Source organism: Montipora capricornis, chromosome 6, assembly GCF_036669925.1.
Source record: "Montipora capricornis isolate CH-2021 chromosome 6, ASM3666992v2, whole genome shotgun sequence".
NCBI classification, from domain to species: domain Eukaryota; kingdom Metazoa; phylum Cnidaria; class Anthozoa; order Scleractinia; family Acroporidae; genus Montipora; species Montipora capricornis.
In genome coordinates, this window is record NC_090888.1 from 61891278 (window position 1) to 61911373 (window position 20096).

The following is a 20096-nucleotide window of genomic DNA, read 5'->3' on the forward strand; positions in this document are numbered from 1 at the left end:
TCCCAGTCTCCTCATTGGATGAAAGTATATCCAATCATTAGTTCTTATTTTATCGAACCAAGACGACCGGGAAATTTCTTGTAACGCTGGAATGGAAAATCATTTTCCAACAGAAAGCGTTAACTATACGTTATGTTTTCTATGGTCACAGGTCTTTCTCCGAGACAGTCAACATTCTCTATTACAGTCGCGTCTTCACTCTGAGCAGGTTCGTAAGATCTGCATTTTGCAACGATGGATCAGGGGAGTTTTGCAAAGAAGGCATTTCATCAGACAGCGGAATGCTGCCATTATAATTCAGGTATTGTCAGTATTCTACAATTGATTAACTTTTTCTTTCGTTAGCGTAATTGCGAGTGCTTGCGGAAGCTGAGATGAAGTCTCGTGATTGCACCTTGTAAAGCCATTTATTTCCCAATTGCTTTATTTGTTTGGTCCATTCCAGGCTGCTTGGCGCGGTTACCTTGTTCGCGCCGACCTCGAAATGCAATCTCTCGCTGCCCTTCGGATCCAGTCCCTTTGGCGAATGTACATGGCTCGGCACAGGTTTATCGGTGTACGTGACAGGATAATTCTCTTACAGAGTCACGCAAGAGGATACCTAGAGAGGAAAAGGTTCGTTCGTCGGTAGTAATGATATTGATGTAGCGTGTTTTCTGTCACTTAAAGGGGCTAGGTCACGCTATTTTAGGCAATTTTGTTTAATTTTGTTAATTATGAGTTCTAAACGTCAAATTTGCAGAGCAAGAGTCTTTCATTTGCAAAATCACGGCCACATAACAACTGAGAATGATTTTCCAGCTTTGCAAATGACATTTTGATATAGACTGATATAAATTTGAAAAAAGGTGGGCCGACGTTTTTCAAATTTACCCAAATTCAATCCATTTCAATCCTTTCCAGTTTTTTCCATCCATGTCCCTTCTTGGCTTCCCTGTGTTTCGTTAGAGTTCTTCTATAGTTTTGAACAGCTTTTTTGATATTTTAGTTAATTCTATGACCATTCGATCAGTGCTGAAATTGCCTAAAATTGCGTGACCTAGCCCCTTTAACGACTACGGCCACCACGACCAAGATGATGATTAATCTCGACGACGTCGATAAAGATGGCAATTAAAGGTGAAAGTGAGAAATGATCCTCCCACTTATCTGGACAAAATAAAACACTTGTCTCTTATAGACACCTGAAAAATTCAGGTGTCTTCAGCGGGATTTGAGTCCTTTTCACGGGAACACGTGTGTCCGACAAATTGACCTTCTTCGAAGTGGCTTCATAGATCATTTGGTAGACCACTGATTGCACCGGTATCTCGGAGATCATGAGGTCGAATCCTGTTGGAGCCACGTGGATTTTTCAGGTGTCTGTAAGAGACAATTGCTTAAATTGTCTATTTACTGAGTGCGAGGATCACTTCTCCCTTTCATCTATACCCGCACTTCAAATACTATGTAGTTATTGACTGACTGAGAGGGCTGCAAGGAAAAATATTTGGCCCGAGGTCATGGCGTACGGACCGAGCGCCATGACCGAGGGCCAAGTAGTTTCCCGTCCGTCCCGACCTAAACTCCGTCAATAAGCACTTTATCATATGGGCTCTTTACACTATTCATGGGCTCTCAGATTACGAAGTTTAGACAAAAGAAATAACAACAAATTTGCTCAGAAAACTTTATCTAATGTGTTGTTTGCATTTGCTTTTCTGGCTGTAAATAACTTGTTTGAAAGCGACGAAATCCTCTAAAATGGCATCGCACGGAGTAGTACGTGTTCCTAGCAGGGCCGTAAGGCTTTTTCTGGCCCTGCTCGCGATAAGGCGTACGGCCCTCATACGGGGATTTTGCTAATAGTTGAACAGTGACAGCGCACGCGGGGCTGTACGGGCCATATGTATGATGAATATATTTATTTTATTGAAACATGACGATTGTTTTTTGTTATCATTTTGTAGGCATGTAGAAAGAATCCAACAGCACAAGGAGCTCATGTTGCATAGGAATTCTAACAGCACATCCGTCACTCCGTAAGATTTAACGCTAGTAGTGTCTTGATCATTTGTACATTTTGAGATTGAAGAACTTCGCATTGATGTACGCAAATTTAGCAGAAGCGAAAGGGAAGCGTGAAAAAAATCAGCCTTGAATAAGACTAGCTTCTGCTTGAAAACGGGGATTTCACTATTGCTTAGAGTAGCGTCCGTAACTGTAGCGGTTCAAAGATTTCTTTATTTGCACACTGACACAGTGTCTAATACATGATCATTTGATAAGAAATGCGCCTTTTTATCGATGGTGACTCGGGGATAGTCGGAAAAATCCGAGTGTTCCTTTGTAGCAGTCGAACCTACGACCTCCCTTCCGATTGCTAGTTCGGATGCTCTACCCCTGCGCTATAGGAGGCTCGTGGGAGTTACGCCCTTAAATTACATGTAGGTTCATGAGTTATTGTGGTTGGGAAAGAAAATTACAGAGTAAAGTTGGACAAGTGAATGCATTTTCGTCTGTTGCTAAGTTGTCCTTAGGGTTGCCAGTGAAAAGCAGACTTTTAAGTCCGTATTATAGGAATACACCTGCTACGCTCCAAGGGGCAGGAATTTACAAGATAACGAGAGCCGTTACTTACCTCCCGCACCAAAATCCACATTTGCATGCTGCTAATGTTGTTTGTTGTGTTGTCGTACAGTCGACAGGAAAAGACGCACTCGCGCTCTCTCAGCCGTTCAATGAGTGACCCGTCCCGATACAACAAAGTCTTCTACTCCGAGGATGAGTTAATGTCCGACGAAGAACGAATAGAGAATAAGAAAATAGCAGAGAAAACGATGAACGGCGAGGAGGAAAATCCGTGGTTGCCAAGAGAACGATCCACGTCCAAGTAAGCCAGAATACATCAATTGTAACTTTTAATCAGTCGCAATCGTGCCCTGAGCCTTTCTGCCTCTTTCAGGTTGCACAACGTCCTATTTATCTTCAAAAGACGTCTTAATTAAGGCATGGGACTTTACAATTATTTTGCTTTTTCTTCTCTTGAAAGCAAGAACCCGTTCTTCAGGAAGACCTTGTTGCATTCGTTTGCGTATTCCTAAGGAATACGTAAAATGATATTTCTAACAGGGTACAGCCTCTGTGTCTGTTGCAAATGTAGACGATGATAACAATTTTGTTTGTCACTCTCTGACTGCGTGATTTTTTTTCTATTTTAGGGTAAAGGGCATTTCCCAAATGTTTGAGAACAGCTTGGCGCAAAATGAAGCAGCAACCAAGGTTTGTATAAAACACGAACAGTCCAGTCTGCGAAACGAGGCTATGTCATGAGCATGCGTACATGGTCTGTTTTCTGGTCCAAACTTTAGAGAAGTCATTCCTGTGAATCAAAAGTTTGTGAGAAGATAACATGTGGGATACTTTCGGAGGAAGAGCTATGTATGGTTATTGCTTGAGGATTAAGCAGTGCTCTGTTTCTTGTCGGTGGTTTGTCGACGTGTGATCGGCATGTGTCCAAGATAATCACCGAAGCACGTCTTCTTCGCGGTGTGTAGGACATCTTTAAGCATTCTTCGGTGTGACAAGAATAGTGACATAGGCCTTTACATCTATAAAATTCCCTTTCTATTGCCTTTGCAGATGAACCGTCAGAGATCCAATTCGGAACCAAATAGCCCGGAACTGAAGCGAAACGCGAGAACGCCCGTTGTCGTACTCGAGCCAACAAAACCGCTTCGACACGCGTACAGTGAACTTAGTCCCATTCATTCTCCCACGTCACCCACAACCGAAGATCATCCGAGCGATATTAAAGCTCCGACTCTCTCCCGAAAATTTACGAGTAGTATACGGAGGCGCTTGTCATCAAAAGGGAAAGCCGGGCAGCGGTTTAGTGCTTCTGATGTCTTGGACGACCGTAGTTCCAGATCTCCTCCCAATGAGGTTGAATATGTGAAATCAGCTTTCCCAGGAACCTTAAATCGTGTTGAGCATGGCGGAAAAGTGAAAAAGGGATTTCTTCGTAAAATCGGTAGAAGTAACTCTCTTAGGAGACGATCCGACTCAAATTTAAACAAAATGACTGTGAAGAAAACTGATATGGATGGATCTTCAGCGTCTCATGAAGGTTAGAAGTTTGTTTCGAAAGTTTATTTTTACGGTGATTACAATACTCTAAGAATATTTAGTTAAGTGTCAGGCGATAGAATGCCATAGTGGCCAATCAGAAGGGGTTAATGAAAGATGTTGCAACTATTCGTTTGAAACAGGGCTCCTCCCCCCCCCCCCCCCCCATATCATCAGTAATGGGGGAGTTGAACAAGGAATACGGCAAAGTCAGCGAAAACGTCACTTAACAGTTAGACCCTTCGCCCTTGCGGGCTACAGGTCAATAGCTCTTGAGGCGAAGCCGAATGGACTATTGACCCTGAGGGCGAAAATTTAAAGTTACGAACGTTTGGTAGCATCATGGGCTCGACATGAGTATGTCGAGGCCTGTCTTCCTCAAAATTCACAAGTGTTTTATTCCTTTCAACCCGAAGTAATAGATTGCTATATGAAACAACAGTCCACTGCACCGCATGTCGTGATGTGATATAACGTTCCGATCTTCAGTAGTCCATGGCGTAGCTGTTTCTTGGGATGCCGAGCAAATCATTGATCGACATGTGTCACTAAATGACACAGGAATGCAATGGGCACTCGAACGAAAGTGCACCGCAATTGGTTCCAGTAGAACAACACCTTGAGTCGCCAAAGACAGTAACACAACGCAGCCTTTAAGCCCTTTCACAGTGCAGTCTTTAAAGGGACAAGTGCAAAGACATTCTCTTGGCAATCTTGTTCCCAGAGCCAGCGTTCCCTTGACCAGCGGTCGGGAAAGAGAGAGATTCTGGTCAAATCCAAAAAAAAGCCATATTTGATTGGCTGTTGAAAAGCGGTTTCATTTCCGATTTGCATTGAAAGTAGTCAAATATGTACGGCAACATCTGGAAAATGATCGACTTCCCGAAACCAGTCGGAAGGATGCTAAGGAGCAGGAGTGGCGCAGTGGTGAGAACACTCACCTCCCACCAGTGTGGCCCGGGATCGATTTTCAGGCTCAGCGTCATATGTGGGTTGAGTTTGTTGGTTCTCTTCTCTGCTCCGAGAGATTTTTCTTCGGGTACTCCGGTTTTCCCCTCTCCTCAAAAGAACCAATGTTTGATTTGATTGAGTTAATTTCGTTAGTGTCCCCAATTAGTGCTCTTATGCTATATCCATTGACCCTTAAATAAAGTTGTTATTATAAACAGATTGTACACTATATTCTTTAAAGCCTCGTGCTGAGCTTCCTTTAAGGAGAGCTCAAATTTCCCTAACCTCTCGAGATCGTAGTCCAGTGCTTTGTGGAAGTGCCAGATTTGCTTAGTCAGAAGACCCTTCACGCACGCGCAGTTATTGGACTATTCCAGAGTCTCCCGTGCCCTTTCCGCCGGACAAGGGTAGCGGAGGCTCTGGGAACGAGAGAGAACGCTTGGGTCTTAGCCTCTCTCGTAGCCTGTAGTGAACCACTGATTGGTCAATGAAGCTGTCTCATATCGAGCATTGACCTGCATTAGAGTTTGTGCTAATATTAATTACTCACTGAAAAACCCATTAACTTATTCTTTCTCTTTTCGATGTAGACCTGACAAAAGCGCTGAAACAGACCAAAATCGTCAGCTGTACCCTCACTCCAGTGCCTGCGCAATGGAAAAATACCGGCAATAAGTTTGTAAAAGGGAATGATGAGCTGGGAGAACTGGAAGCGTTTTTGATGAAGAAGGTATTAGTCTCACTTTACAGTGAAGGAAATTCCCAAGACTATGAGAGTCAGTAGCCAAAAAGTTACAACAGCATCGCTGGCAGTTTCGCTGTCAGCCGTCTTATCAAAACTTAACTGAAAGGAATTTCAGTGAATATTAATTATGACAGCGTAATAGCGCGGAATGTTATCATGTCGTGGTTCCTCCTCCCCCTCTGCTAGGGTTCAATTTAGATTAAGGGGTCAGCTTTCACGTTTCTTTACGATGGTCAATTTTCCATATCAACCCACAATACCTGACATACTTAGTTGGAACACTTAACGAATGGTTTAGAATCATCGTGTTACAAGATCGCAGGTTATCCCGTTTCCCCCTCCACCCAATTCAATGTTGTGTGAGAATTTTTCGGGTAACTGCTAGTAGTTAAAATCAACATTGAAGGAGGGAGAAGACGGGCGTGGGTGTCGCAAAAAATGTTACGAGTATTGCAGTTGATAAACCCACTCCTGGGGTTCAATGTAGTTGTGATAAAGATGGCTTATGCCGCTATCGAATTCGATAGCGAGAGTGTTATTAGTTGTGGCAACGTTTTCAAAGCATCTATTTTTTTACCACAATTGCTTGTAATCTCGCAATCTAATTGGCTAATTTGCCGTTGTCGATAAGAGTCTAGACAACGCTGTACGCGTCATGCTCGCGTCAATTTGTCACGCAATGTAATAGCCAATCAGGAAGGCCCATTTTGGGAAATATACCAATCATATTGCGAGAAAGTTATAGACAACGCTTGCTCTTTCTTTGTGTCATGATTTTGGTCACGCTCTTGTTCAATAGATTGAAACAATTGAAAAGTATGTGTTGGCCTTTCGGTAATATTCCCAGAGATAAAAATCTGCTTGTAAGAATGCAAATCAAACCTAATTGAAACTGACTCCACCAAGCGAATCCCCCAACTTTTCTTTCATTCTGTCTGTTAGGTGTCTATGCTAAACAAAGAGGAGAATAAACGAGACACTATTGTAGACCGAGTGTTTAGGAAAAGCCTTGAGGAATTCCACATGCAGCTCATATCGACTTATTCTGTTCTTATGAAGGTAAGTGATACCGATCACCTCGGCTGCTTCAGAGAGGTTTCCTTGAAAGCAGGAAAGAAAACCTCGGCACGTGACGTCAGTGCAACGTCTCTTCCACTTAGGCTTTAAATTCAAACTGGTTGTAGCGGGATAAGAGGTTTATTATTCGTCCAAAGGTCGTAAACGACTTGGACGAGAGGAGGAGATCCGTGAATATATTGGTTTCCTTTCCTTCTGTTTAGAGAGGGCAATAAAGGAAACCTCTACCAAGCTCGTAGATGATGATCAGTTTGTTAACACTTGTTTGGGAGCCTTGAGTTTCAATGAAAAAGTCTTTTCGTTTCACAGAGGGTCCTTTGCGTAAATGAGGATTTTTCAAAACGCGTGAATAGGCTTTTCCCTGGTTTACTTTAGGCTCTTTCGCAGCGAGTGCAAGTGCGAAGTATGTTTATCCTCAAAATCAATATTTTTTTCTTGATATAAAAAATAAAACAGACTACTTTGATAAAAATCTCTCAATCGCCTATCGTTCTCACTTCAAATCTGGTATTCTCGTTAGATGGTGGTTGTGCTCGGTCATGAATTATTTCAGTTATGATACTGCAACGTTCATCCGATGAGCAAGCACAGTTCACCCAACCAGAAGTTGAGTACAACACAACAGTTTTTAATGGAGGGTCGAAATTTTAATGTTACGAATTCATATGATTCGCGTTAATTGGTTGCAGGGTTGGCCCGGTGGTGAGTTGAATCGCCTTTCAGCAGGGTGGTCCGGGTTCGATTCCCATACTAGATGCCATACGTAGGTTGGGTTGGTTGGTCCTCTACTCTGCTCCGTCTAAGAGGTTTTGCTCCGGATACTCTGGTTCTCCCCTCTCACCAAAGAACGAGCATTTCATTCGTTCTGCTTTGTCTCGCTAATCGCAAGTACAGCAACGTCGCAGCTCAACAAGGTCGAACCGAAAGCATTCTGTGGCGCCTGTGGCTGGCGCATTACGGTCCATGCGTGACCTTGGAGCACATCTTACAGCCAGATGGAATCGGCTGTATGCTGTTTTTTTTGCTGAAAGAGGAAAACCGGAGAACCCGGAGAAAAACGCTTGGAGCAGAGTAGAGAACCAGGACAAACCCATCGGTTTATTGTGATGGTGATGATTATTGTTATTGGAATTCGATACATCATTTTTTCTTCCGTGCTTAGCAACGGCATGTATTTCTTATGGTTAGAGCAGTTTTCAATTGAGTGTCGAAAGTAATTAGTGAATTACTTTGGTTTATGATTACTTCACTAAGTGATTGGTTCAAAGTTATCGCGCCATTTTTTCAACCAATCAGAAGTGAAACCAAAACCAATCGTGGCTCGCGCGTGCAAATTTTCCCGCGCTTTGTCTCGGCTACTTGTAATTACTTCCAGTTTTGATTGGTTTACTGGATTGTCTCCGACCTTTTTGATTGGCCAAAGTAATTACTTTGGTTTTGGTTTTACGACACTCAATTGAAAACTGCTCTATGACTGCCTCCTTGGTTTTGGTTTTACAGAAGTAAATTGAAAATCGCGCTTTGGTACGGAATCGACAGATTCGCTTTACTCATTTCTTTTCTTCATGACAGGGTGACACGTCATTTACTCTGAAATATGAGGATGTGATGGGCCAGTTTGAGTTCACACTGAACAAAATAATCAGACGTGAGCGAATCATCGACCGTTTTCCTGTCATTATGGGTGTAAACGCATTTGCTGGAGTCCTGTCCGAGTTCATCACCTCCAGGTAATTTTTTCATTTGCTCTTACTCCATGAGCACACGGACTGTAACTTATTCATGTAGGGCGCTTCGAACCGCGGCTAAACGATCCATGCATAATCTTGAACCACACAACCACTGACAAATTTAAAACGTATTCTTTAGAGAGTAGTGTGGGAAGAGACTAAAGACGCTTTCTATTTGACATGACTAATCGGCCAGACCAGGGCATTTGAAAGGACACACTTCGTGGATGATGTACACTCCTCCAGAAGAATGCGAGGGATTATCGTGCGATTGTTCCTTCAAATTGTTACATTTTCTTTGCAAACGGACGGGTCTGGCCGGCCAGTTTTGACAAAAGGAATGCGCCAGCAGAACCGACACTCAAGGTCTTTAAAGAACTGAGGAGAAAGTACTGCCTTCGTAAGCACATCTGCAGATGGTTTGACTTTCAAGTCTTCTACAATAAGTGAATGAAGGGGGTAGTTTCTAAAGAAACTGTGGTGCTGCGTCGGTGGGGAAGTAGTATACAAAAATTTTGGTTTTATCAACGGAGTTGATAATGTAAATTGGCGAATCGGTGGCCAATTTACATTATCAACTCCGTTGATAAAACCAAATTTTTGTGTACTTCTACAATAAGGACGATAAACCGTTGGCCTGTCGTCGTCTCACAACCCGTTTTCTTGAAATTCTCTGGGACGATGAAAAACCTATACACGGTAGAGGGCTCACAACCAGTCTCTTGAGACAGATAACAACAGTGTTATGGACAAAGAACAAAGTAGCACGAAGAAAATGCGGTTAGTTATTGTGCGGATCTAGAGGAGATGCCGTCGAATGTCAACTCCTTGGAAGAAACCTACTGCTGGCATTACTATATTCCATTGCTAGAGCTCAGAGGGCCGCATACCGATCGCACAGTCCTTAAAAAGTTGATACTTAACTCGCGTTCCTCTGTGACAAATAGAAAACTTACATTCATTTCCCTTCTGTTTTATTGCAGAACGCTTTCTCCGAGCAAGCCACCTAAGGTAATGACGCGACTATTTCAACTACTTTTGTCTTCATAAGAGTGGGCATTCACAGTTTTTCTTGTGCTCTGTAACGTTAACACGACACAGGATGGAAACTGAATTTTAAGTGTCAAGTAAAGGCGTCTTCGAGTTGATTAAGTTTTGCTGATTTGGAGTTTTTTGGAGTTGAATATATTTATGTAGATATTTACGCCTTGTCCTTGTAATTGCTTTCTGTTCTTTTCAAAAGCAACACAAGAAACCTGTCAAGAAGCGAAAGTCATCGGAGCTTATCGTAAGTAGTGCAGTGGAACCTCCATGAAGCGGCCACCCTCTACAAAGCGGCCACTAATCAAAGCCCCGAAATATTTGTGGACCCTTAATGCAACGTTTCAGTTACGGACATTGCTGCCTTTTCCGATTATAAAATCAACTTAGTTTATCCTGTTGTTTAGATTGTTCATGTTAAGTTGGGAGAACCTCATCTCACCAATTTGAGGAGAATTCGTTTTTTTTTTCCGAATAGTACATTCTTTTTGTTCGGTATTAGAGCTGTTTCTTGTGCGAAAGTTGTCGCAAGCCTTCAAAGGTGTTTGTTTTAGAATAAAGTGACGTTTTTACTCAGGATTATGCTAATTTCTGACGAAGCGTGCACTAAACGTTACCCCGAGGGTGGCCGCTTAATAGAAACTTCACTGTATTATCCTTTGTAACAAGTGGAGCTGTTAGAAAGAAATGAACTGTATGCCATTAGGGCCGTTTATAGGAGAGAAAATAAGCCGCGGCTTACTCTGGCCGCGGCTTACATAAGACGCGAACACCCCGTATAAATGGTACAAAATCTACGTTCACGGCTTTCTCAAGCCGCGGCTTATCCTGGCCTGGGAGTTTATACTCGTATAAATAGTTCCTTTCGCGTATTATGTACGCCGCGGCCAGAGAAAGCCGCGGCTTATTTTCTCTCGTATAAACGGCCCTAATGTAGTTATTTACTCAATTGACTGAGTTTCTTGCCGTCAAAAGGGACAAAATCGGCTGTATAGAGGTTTTGCACGGCAGCCATGTTGCATGGCTGGAACAGTAGATTATTTTTTCTATGGGAACAAATGTTCTTTCTAATGCAAAACATTTTCATTGTTCTTGCCATGCAACATGGGTGCCGTGCAAAACCTCTATTCGCTCTTTTTGTTCTCATTTCTGTACAACATCGTTTTTTTCCTCCATGTCTTTTTACTACGCATGTTTTAAAGACGACCGGCCTTGGCACAGATGTCTAGCACACTGGGAAAAGTGGCGGAACTATGAGTCATTTCATTACAACTACGAAAATTCTCGAGACTCCCCTTTTGTCGTGCTAATTGACCTTGGTCGATTATTAAACCCCACAGGGATGACATATGGCGAACTGATAAAAACGCGACATTAATATTATTGTTGGGTGGGATAAAGTTGTTCGTTCTTTTAACAGCGGTATCGTGTGATGCCCATTTTCTGAAAAATCGCTCTTAACCGTTGTCCTGTGTATGTGACCTGCATCCTTGTGTTTTCTTGAAAGGAGTTTAACGGCCACAAGTTTTCTACCACACAATTCAGCATCCCAACTTTCTGTGAGCATTGCGGAGGCTTCATATGGGGTCTTGAGAAAGGTTTTGTTTGTCAAGGTGGGTGTCTCGATCAACGCAGCAGAGTAAAGCCAGCTTCTCTGAAAGTGTCGGCCTGACTCACAAAAATCTGTTTCAGTGAAGAAGATTTAATGAATCCGGCCGATTTTCGTTTCCATGAATCGGCCGCAAATCGGGTGTCAAAATACACCTACGATTCGTGCTCCGATAATGTATGTATGTTGTAATTGTAAGTGTTAACAAAATCGTAAATGTAAGTAGTTATCATTGTATAGTTGGTAATCTGTGTATTCGTTGTATTTGTAATTGACTAGAGGAAGGAAAAAAATGTCGGGCCGACAAATTGTCCACCCTTTGATCTCCCCACCAAAAACAAACATGTTTTACCATCCTTTCCTCAAAATTCCGCTTTTTATCTGCCGAGCAAGACGTGCAAAGTGATCAAAACTAGCAGTAATTTGGTTCCACGACCGTGATGTGACAGGCATGGGTCTATTCTCGATTTTTCGTTAGGAAGTAAAAATATTTGAGTGTAGGTTCACTTGAATAAATAGCAGTCGCTATCTTCAAAGTAGCATGTTAATGTTGACGCTTTGTTCATGGTGAACGGGCACTTGGGATTTGACGTCCGAAATTTTGTTGTGGAAGATGTCTTGCCACATCATTTGGTCATGTTTGTTTGCTTCTTTCCTTGCAGAATGTAGATTTACCTGCCACAAGAAATGCCACACCAAATCTCAGACTATTTGCCGAAAAAGATCAAGTAAAAAAAAAGGAAAGGTGAGAATTTTTAGAAGAGGAAACAAATCTGCATGTTCATGATCCTGCTTTGGGCAAACTCCCTTTGAATTGTGGCTGTTTCTGCGTATGTAGGCTGGGCCATGCAAGGGTTAGAGACCTGGCTAAGTCGGCCACATCTTGCTGGACAGAAGAAGCCACTGGTAACATTAGATAACATCCACCGAAACTATCTTTCCCTTGCGGTGAAATTACCTTAGTAACACTGATCTCTTACTTTGAGTTTAAAAGAATAAAGAAAAGATTTTGAAGGGTTAGAAACTTCGAACCCGTACCTTGTTCACGCTTTTGCCGATATCCGCAAGCGAGTCAAACTATTAAAATTCCAGAATTTTCACCGAAAGGCTGACCGTTTTAAAATCGGTGCTCAGACCTAAATACTCCGTATCTGTGACACATCACTAAAACTTTATTTCTTTCTGAACAGAGTGTGTCTCTTCAGTTCTGTAAGATTTCCATTTTTACTCATTTCCGTAAGGGTGGGGAATATAAATTTGTGTAACTGAACATGTCGCGTGAGGCATCGATAGTCCACAACGTAACATCGAAAATTCCGTGCCCTTCTCTTTTCTAATAGTATGTGGTTACTTACATGTAAACGTCCCCCGGGAATAAGGTTTATGTGACGGGGCCTACGGTTTATAGTTCTATGCAGAATTAGAATATCAAAACAGTGGCATGCGAGCGGGAAAGCAGTACCTTCTCCTCATTCTTTGGTCCGGCGGGGGCCCGAACCCGCAACTACCCGCGTGATATTCCGATTCTCAACGTACTGAGCCAACCGTTCGGCTATTGCATTAACTTTCATTTTTTGTCAAGTTTATGTTATTCGGCATGGATCATTTCCGACTGATCGACTGTCTTTGGTTTTCTTAATTTAGACGCAGCTGTTTGGTGGCGACTTGTCCTGCCTTGTATCCGATGAAAACTCAGTTCCGGCGCTTGTCGATAAACTCATCCAAGACATCGAAAAACGAGGTAAGGCTGTTCCTGTGGTACGCGGGTAAAAATAAGACAGCATAAACGCAGTTTCTCGTCTGGTCGCCTTCCGCCACCCTGCGAGACTCGGCCTTGGTTTGAAACTGTCTCCAGGCAACGGCTTGCGCATAGTGAATAAATACTTAGCACGATTTCTGCAGAGTCTTTTCTTTCTCGCCGAGTTAAGAAAGGCTCTGCTGGCAGGGTGGCCTTCCACTAGCAATGATTAAAATTTGGTATTACTGGACCGGACTTGGGTGACTATGAGGTTTGCGCGTAATCCAAAGAAGATAATCTGAGTCTTGTGACATATTTTCCGAAGGCACCTCGCAGTATTATCGTACAGCGTTTTAGTTTCACAAAATAACTTGCGTGGTGAGAGAGAAGGGAGCTGACTCTTTGCTTGATGATAGCTCTCCTTCGTAAGTCAACCCACCCCACCTGGCTCGACGACGACATTAGAGAGCCTTAGATTCTAGGACGAAACGACTACGAGTACGAGATTTTTTCTTAGAACAACAGTGAGCGCTCGCAAATCAGCGTCCTTTTGGCGGGAAAAACGTGATACCGTCGTCATTTTAGTACGAGGTTTTGCAAAAACGGTAGCAGTTTTGGCATTTTTTTATCAGCAAAAAAGCTCAGTTACCAGCAGTTAGAATTACTGAGGAACTATACATGTACTACTAAGAGTACGATTAATCGTACGGGTTATAAATGTTCTAAGTATTTTCACTAAAAACGGGCAGTCAAAACTGGTACTCGTTCTCGTCCTTGTCCAAGAATCTAAATGTCTCTATTGTTATTTTGATTACTTTACTTTTATTCTCTTGCTGCAGGTTTATACACGGAAGGACTGTACAGAAAATCACCCAGTAATGTTGCCGTTAAAAAACTCAAGAATGACGTTTGTACATTAGGTTAGTTTGGGAAAGATGAAGTTATGTATGTTGAAGATGAACGTGTCTCGCGCTTGAGTCGCGATTTAGGAAAGGCAGATATTTGAATTGTGGATTGAAACAATTTGAGAATTTTTAAGGCTTTTCTTTTGCTTCTGCGTTCACAAATGCGATGATTCTCAACCTCAAAATAAAGTGTTTGTGCGCTTTGTGTTTGAACGCTGTCGTTTGCTCTACCGAAAGGTTCCCTGGGAAAATCGCTAGGGCCGGGTTTGTCGTGTGGCTCAAGCGGTGAGGGTAAATGAAGGAATGAGTTTGCGGAGTGGCATGTGGCATGACCTTCGGAATGACGTATTATGCGGGATGTGTGCAGAATGACCCTAACCCTAACCCTAACCCGAGGCCTGGAGGAGTAAGGGTTACAGTTAGGCATAGGCTTAGCCGCAGGTCATGCCACAGCCACATGCGATTCTGTAAACTCATTCCTCCTTTTACCTTCACCGGGGCTCGAGTAACTCCTAATTTTTTATCACACTACAGTGAACTACGCAAGGGAACGGAAGATGTTAAAATCATGACTGCTATGCACGACTGGTGATGTGGGTGTCTTTGACGGCTTGACTTCATAAGACTTCATCTGGATGGGACTCAAATCTGGAAATGTTATGTGCAATAGACCAATTTCGATGTATTAAAATTCAGTCCCTAAGGAAAGGCATCATCTCGAGGCTCTGAGGAATAAATGTAAGGAGTTGTATTAGTTTATTCCCCAGAGCCTCGAGATGATGCCTTTTGTTTAGGACTGAATAATTGGTCTATTTTCATGTTCTTATTTGACGTTTCCTTTGGACGATTGGTTACATTACCGAGAGAAAAGAATGGTTTCTCTTGGATTAAGAGCTATTTCCCCCTAAGGAAAGTTGCTAATATGACAGCGACTACAGTATCCTTCAAGTCCACTCATTAATTACGATCTTGTGTTTTTTTTTTCAGGAATCGATTCTGTAAATTTAGAAGAGCTAACTGTGCATGTTGTAGCAGGGCTGTTGAAGTTGTTCTTCAGAGAGCTGTCTGTTCCCGTCATCACAGCTGATTTTTACACAGATTTCATGCGGACTGCAGGTGAATTTTGCTTTCCCCTCTGCGCCACCCTTGCATCGCACTTGCCATTCTTCTCATAAAGAGGCTCTTAGGGCTTCGTCGTGCGTTCTTACTAGTTTGTTTATATATGCTAGATCAGTCTCGTTCTTGCGGTTGCTCTAAATCAAGCATAAAATCGAGGCTAATGTGTTTGGATTAACTGATTTACGTCTAGAAAGGTTATCCAGCATTAACTTCCTTTTCATCCTAGTTCTAGTTCAACTGATTATCGGTCTTTCATTTTGTCACCTTAACAAACTGGCTTAAAGGAAAAAAGGGTACAAGCACAAAAATAGAAAAGGAAGGGAAAAAAGGTCTTAGTAGTTTGTTGAAAAAAATAATCGAGGACGCATTTGTTTTCAGAACTTAGCGATGAAAAGGTACGGCTGCAGGCTTTATGTACGTTGGTGCAAAAACTTCCTCAAGCGAGCAGATGTACTTTGGAAAGACTAGTGTTTCATCTTGCGAGGTAAGAAATTCGAAATTTTATTAATATTCTGATTTAAAAGGAAAAAAAGAAAAAGAGAGTTTGCTGAGATACTTTGATGGACCGAATGCGCTCATTCCCGGGATCGCAAAAAAGGTAGGCTTTCACAAAACACCACCTTGACTCCATAAATGTTACAAAATAGAGCACAGCTAATCATCGAGTTTGGCTGCAGTTTAATCCATTTCTGCACACGTCTTATCAAAAAAAAAAGCTTGCAAAGATTAGAACGATCAATCTATCCTTATTAGAGTTTGCAAAGGTTACATTCATGCCGTCAAATAGGTTTATAGCGTTATATAGCGTTATAGGTTTATAGCGTTTATAGCGTTATATAGCGGAGGCAGTGTGGCCCAGTGGTTAGGGCGCTTGCCTTGAGATCCGGAGATCCCGGGTTCAAGACCCGCTCTGACCACTCGTTGAATTTGATCCTGGTAGTCCCTGGTTTAACTTCCCTGCCGTACTTGTAAATAGCCAATTGGTTTGCCTCCAGCCAGTTGGGATTCTTAACAGTTGTTGTTGTTCTGTTCTGTCGTTTCGTTGTGTTTCGTTGGCCCTGAAAAGCCCCTATGGGGAGCGGTCAATTAAGTATGTATTGTATTGTATTGTATTGTATAAATTCGCCGTCACGCAATATGGCAGACAAAACAGCGGGTTGTTATTTAACTGAATTAATGTGGTTGTTGGTGCCTTTACAGAATTACTCAACATCAGGAGGAAAATAGGATGAGCGCAAATGCATTGGCCATCATATGGGCGCAGTGCGTAATAGAGACGCCACCGGGAATGAGTGCGCTAGAGAGCATGCGTGACGTCGACAAGCAAGCCAAGTGAGTAACTCAGATCAAAAGTCCTTCTTATCGCTTTCATAAATTGATTACCACGCCTTTGGATCTCGTAACGAAAATGTTACTGTGGCAACCACTGGCGCACGACTATGAGCGGCAAAATTCAAAGAAAAATGGCCGACACTAATTTTGACGACGTGCAAAATCTAAACCAATGGTAAAAAAATATATACGGCAACTAAAAGTAATCAAACCTGAATGAACTTTTTTTTATATTTTGAACTAATTTTGTATAGATAAATCTTTCACAGGAAACGATGGGGAGATTTTTGTCTTGTTTTTTTTTTTTCAGTAACAAAAAAATGCACAATCTTCGCGTACCATTCGTAATTAAGAGAAACTCGTTGTTTTTTCAAAGTCTTCACATTGTACTCGCTGAAAGGTTCACCAACTTTTTAGGACTTTCAAAAAGTATCAGTCCTACCAAGTGATTCCCAAGTGTACTCGAGATCAAGTGATTCCCTCTGCAAATGAAAGTTGATTTTTGGTGGTATGAAAAACAAAAATACAAGCCATATTAAAAATTATGTAGTTAGACTCCCTTGGAAAAAAACTGCGAAAGCGAATTATGTGTACATCATCATAGAATGCACTTGTGATGAGGGAGGGGAAAACCGGAGTACCCCGAAGTGAAACCAACCAGAGCAGTGGTCTTTTTTTCCTGAAAATCACCGAAAACGTTTCGGACCCGAAAAGCAATGGGTGAAACTGAGATCTTTGTAATTAATAATCATCTTTGAACAGGTTCTAAGACCAGAGAAAACAAAGCAACCTCAAATTAAAAAGCGTAATGTGTTACCTCAAATCAGGCTGCCTGAAGTACGCCTGAAAAGTCCCCCGTCCGTCCGCCCCCGATTAGGGTAAAGACATAACAAACTCAACCCACCCATGATGTTTAGTTCGGGAATGAAGCCGATCTTTTTTCCTTAATTTTCTACACTGAAAAGAAATGCATCCCTTTTACCCATGACCAGTGGTGAATATCTGACTTGCCACGTCTTCAAATGGTGGATAAGCAATTCACTTTTCCGTTTCCTTTTCGTTTTAGATGCTTGGAAACTCTTATTCTCGGTCAGCTGAACAAGATCCGTTCAACTATTAATAACATCCGGGTACTTGACAAGGCTACAGACTCAGCGCACCAGCGCCTGTCAGTATTGAACTTCAGCAAAAGGGTAAGTTCTTAATAATCGCAGGCTCGGCGTACGCGTCTTTCGTATGCAATACCATTAAAATGCAGGACAGACTCGTGGAGGTTTACAGTTCTTTCTCTGGGGTGAGATCGGACGTCTGCCTGTAAAGAAGCCTCTGGCAGCCGCTACCGGGCCATATTTGATCACTCACCCAACCCATGCATGACAGACAACGACACTTGGGGTCACCCTCTACTCTTCACAAGCAGTGGGGTCTAACTTCCCACATGCAGTAGGGACTTCACGATCTACGACGGCGTCTTCAACGAAAACGTCACCTCAAAATATAACTTTGCACTAGCATAAGTTTCTCGCGGTTAGGCCATCTCGTTCTCGTCGTACATTGTGGGCGAAGTATCCTAAAAATAAATTGGTACGAGCGGTTTCAGAGTAAAAATGGAGACCGAAAGATTCACATTTTTGCGCTCGGGTTGTCGTCAAAAGCTCAAATTTGGTGATTTCACGTCGTTGTTGTGCAGAGAACCGCAGGAATAAAAATGCGTGCAGCACGTGCAGTACGATTTACTTTTTCTCTTTTAACGAATGATATTGTTGTTTCGTGGTGTTCTCGTTAATGACCGCGTCGTAGATCGTAAAGTCCCTAATGTTGTTATTAGACGGGGCACCTACGGTTTATAGTCCTTATCCGAGAAAACTTGAAAGTCAAACCATTTGCAGGATAAAATTACGAAGGCAGCACTTTCTCCTCAGTTATTTTTAAGACCCTGAATGTTGGTATGATCGAGGTTTGAACCTTCAGTCTCCCGCGCGTTAATGTTTAATGTTACTTTCACGAAGTGTCCTTCCCACCCTTCTTATTAACTTCCACGTCACTTGTCACCGAAAATTTCAATAAAGTTTCCCTTCAACTTTGTTCCTCGATCAAACATTAAACAGTTATTATGAGTCCAATCTAAAAACAATTTCCAAGGGTATAAACTCGGAATCAATTATGAATGAGTGTGTTTAATGTATAGACTTTATTTGACTGAATGGTATCATCAGTAATGCAAGGTTCTTTTTTTTTACAATGTAACGTTTCACCACAGGGTAAAAAGTTATTTGAAAATGATCTTGAAGGAGAAGCACATGAGCTGAATCAAGAGATCTTTGAACTACAAGAGCGAAGGTTAGTTTTTCTCCCTCGGTATTCTTAGGGAACTCTTTGCTCGCAACGGATCTTGGTCGTTACTACGTAACTCTTCGTTGCAACGGATCTTTCTTGTTCCACTGCATGTGTCTTGGAACATTCACTGCAAGGAAAGAGTGAACCACTGTTAATGTGGTAGCCGAAACTAAGATAAAACTCTCATTCAAGTGCATATAAATATGTATAGCTTTGATTTTGATTTTCTCTGGGTGCAGGGATGGCGCAGTGGTGAGAGCATATGTGGGTTGAGTTTGTTGGTTCTCTACTCTGCACTGAAAGGTTTTGTCCGGGTACTCCGGTTTTCCCCTGTCCTCAAAAACTAACATTTGATTTGATTTGCGTTAACTTGTTAATTTCAATTTACAGTGTCCTCGATTAGTGCTCTACAGCGCTAGAAGATTAGACACTTTAGTCAATTTCCTTTTCTTCCCTAGTTGAATAGGAGCTCTGTTTTGAGTCCGAAGGGGAGAGAGCGAACGGGCGGGAGACGCCGCCGTGTGTGGCGCATCCCCGAGCTGGCCTGGAGTCTCGCCAAAAACCTCGAAAACCGGAAAAACCCTTTGGAGACAGATTGTTATCAACTAGAACCCAGCCCACTTACCATCGCAGAGGTGGTAGGCGCGGCTGATGACCACTACGCCAGCCTCACTTCCATGACTTGCATAAGTTGAGAAATTTACATCAGTTCCTGGTCGGTTTCCGAGAATTACTTGTTAACGTTGTGTTTTATTCGTTATCGCAGAGCCCTTCTCACAGAAAAACTGACTAGTTTAGGATCCGCCAATCCTAGACTTGCAGACAGCGAGGAAGATCTGGCAAGTGACGATTTTCAAACGGATGACGATTTGGAGGGGGTTGGAGACGAGGAGCAGGCAGAGGAATACGCAATCACCTTTGACCTCCCCGGTAAGTCGCTGGTTTTTGTCTTGAACTAATTCGTTGCCTATCTCAGCATCTGCGGAAAATCCATGCTCCTGAAATGGCGTTATTTAATCCGATTAAGTCAACAATGAGAATGAAATCCAGCAAAACCTAATAATAATAATAATAATAATAATAATAATAATAATAATAATAATAATAATAATAATAATAATAATAATAATAACAATAATAATAATAATAACGATTTGACAGTATTTCTACATGGTAGCTTTACATCCGTCTTATTAACAAAGGAGCTAACTACTTAAAATCTAACTAATTACAACGTAATACACAAGTTGAAAACTGTTGAAAATTGTAAGATCTAAAAATGCTATAAATTAATTAACCTAATTTATAACACGGCAAAGTGGAAGAAACGACTGATGAGATCATTCTAATAAGGAGCGCGCGTAAGGCAATGGATATCGCTCGTCGCATCTCAGCGCTCCAAGTT

At 42.1% G+C, this 20096-nt stretch overlaps 1 protein-coding gene across 2 annotated transcripts in view; it reads left to right on the forward strand.

Annotated features, from left to right (window-relative positions):
- LOC138052779 (unconventional myosin-IXb-like) overlaps positions 1-20096 on the forward strand; it is a 70841-nt gene that overhangs the window by 48001 nt on the left and 2744 nt on the right. For both annotated transcript variants that reach the window (XM_068899356.1, XM_068899358.1), the window contains exons 24-44: positions 152-301; positions 446-615; positions 1950-2021; positions 2681-2872; positions 3201-3261; positions 3622-4108; positions 5649-5788; positions 6746-6862; positions 8453-8610; positions 9594-9621; positions 9854-9898; positions 11159-11264; positions 11923-12005; positions 12905-13001; positions 13838-13918; positions 14891-15019; positions 15401-15506; positions 16223-16354; positions 17421-17547; positions 18615-18694; positions 19458-19621. In XM_068899356.1, coding sequence (XP_068755457.1) covers positions 152-301; positions 446-615; positions 1950-2021; positions 2681-2872; positions 3201-3261; positions 3622-4108; positions 5649-5788; positions 6746-6862; positions 8453-8610; positions 9594-9621; positions 9854-9898; positions 11159-11264; positions 11923-12005; positions 12905-13001; positions 13838-13918; positions 14891-15019; positions 15401-15506; positions 16223-16354; positions 17421-17547; positions 18615-18694; positions 19458-19621 — 2725 coding nt within the window. The remainder of the gene's footprint in view (positions 1-151; positions 302-445; positions 616-1949; positions 2022-2680; positions 2873-3200; positions 3262-3621; positions 4109-5648; positions 5789-6745; positions 6863-8452; positions 8611-9593; positions 9622-9853; positions 9899-11158; positions 11265-11922; positions 12006-12904; positions 13002-13837; positions 13919-14890; positions 15020-15400; positions 15507-16222; positions 16355-17420; positions 17548-18614; positions 18695-19457; positions 19622-20096) is intronic.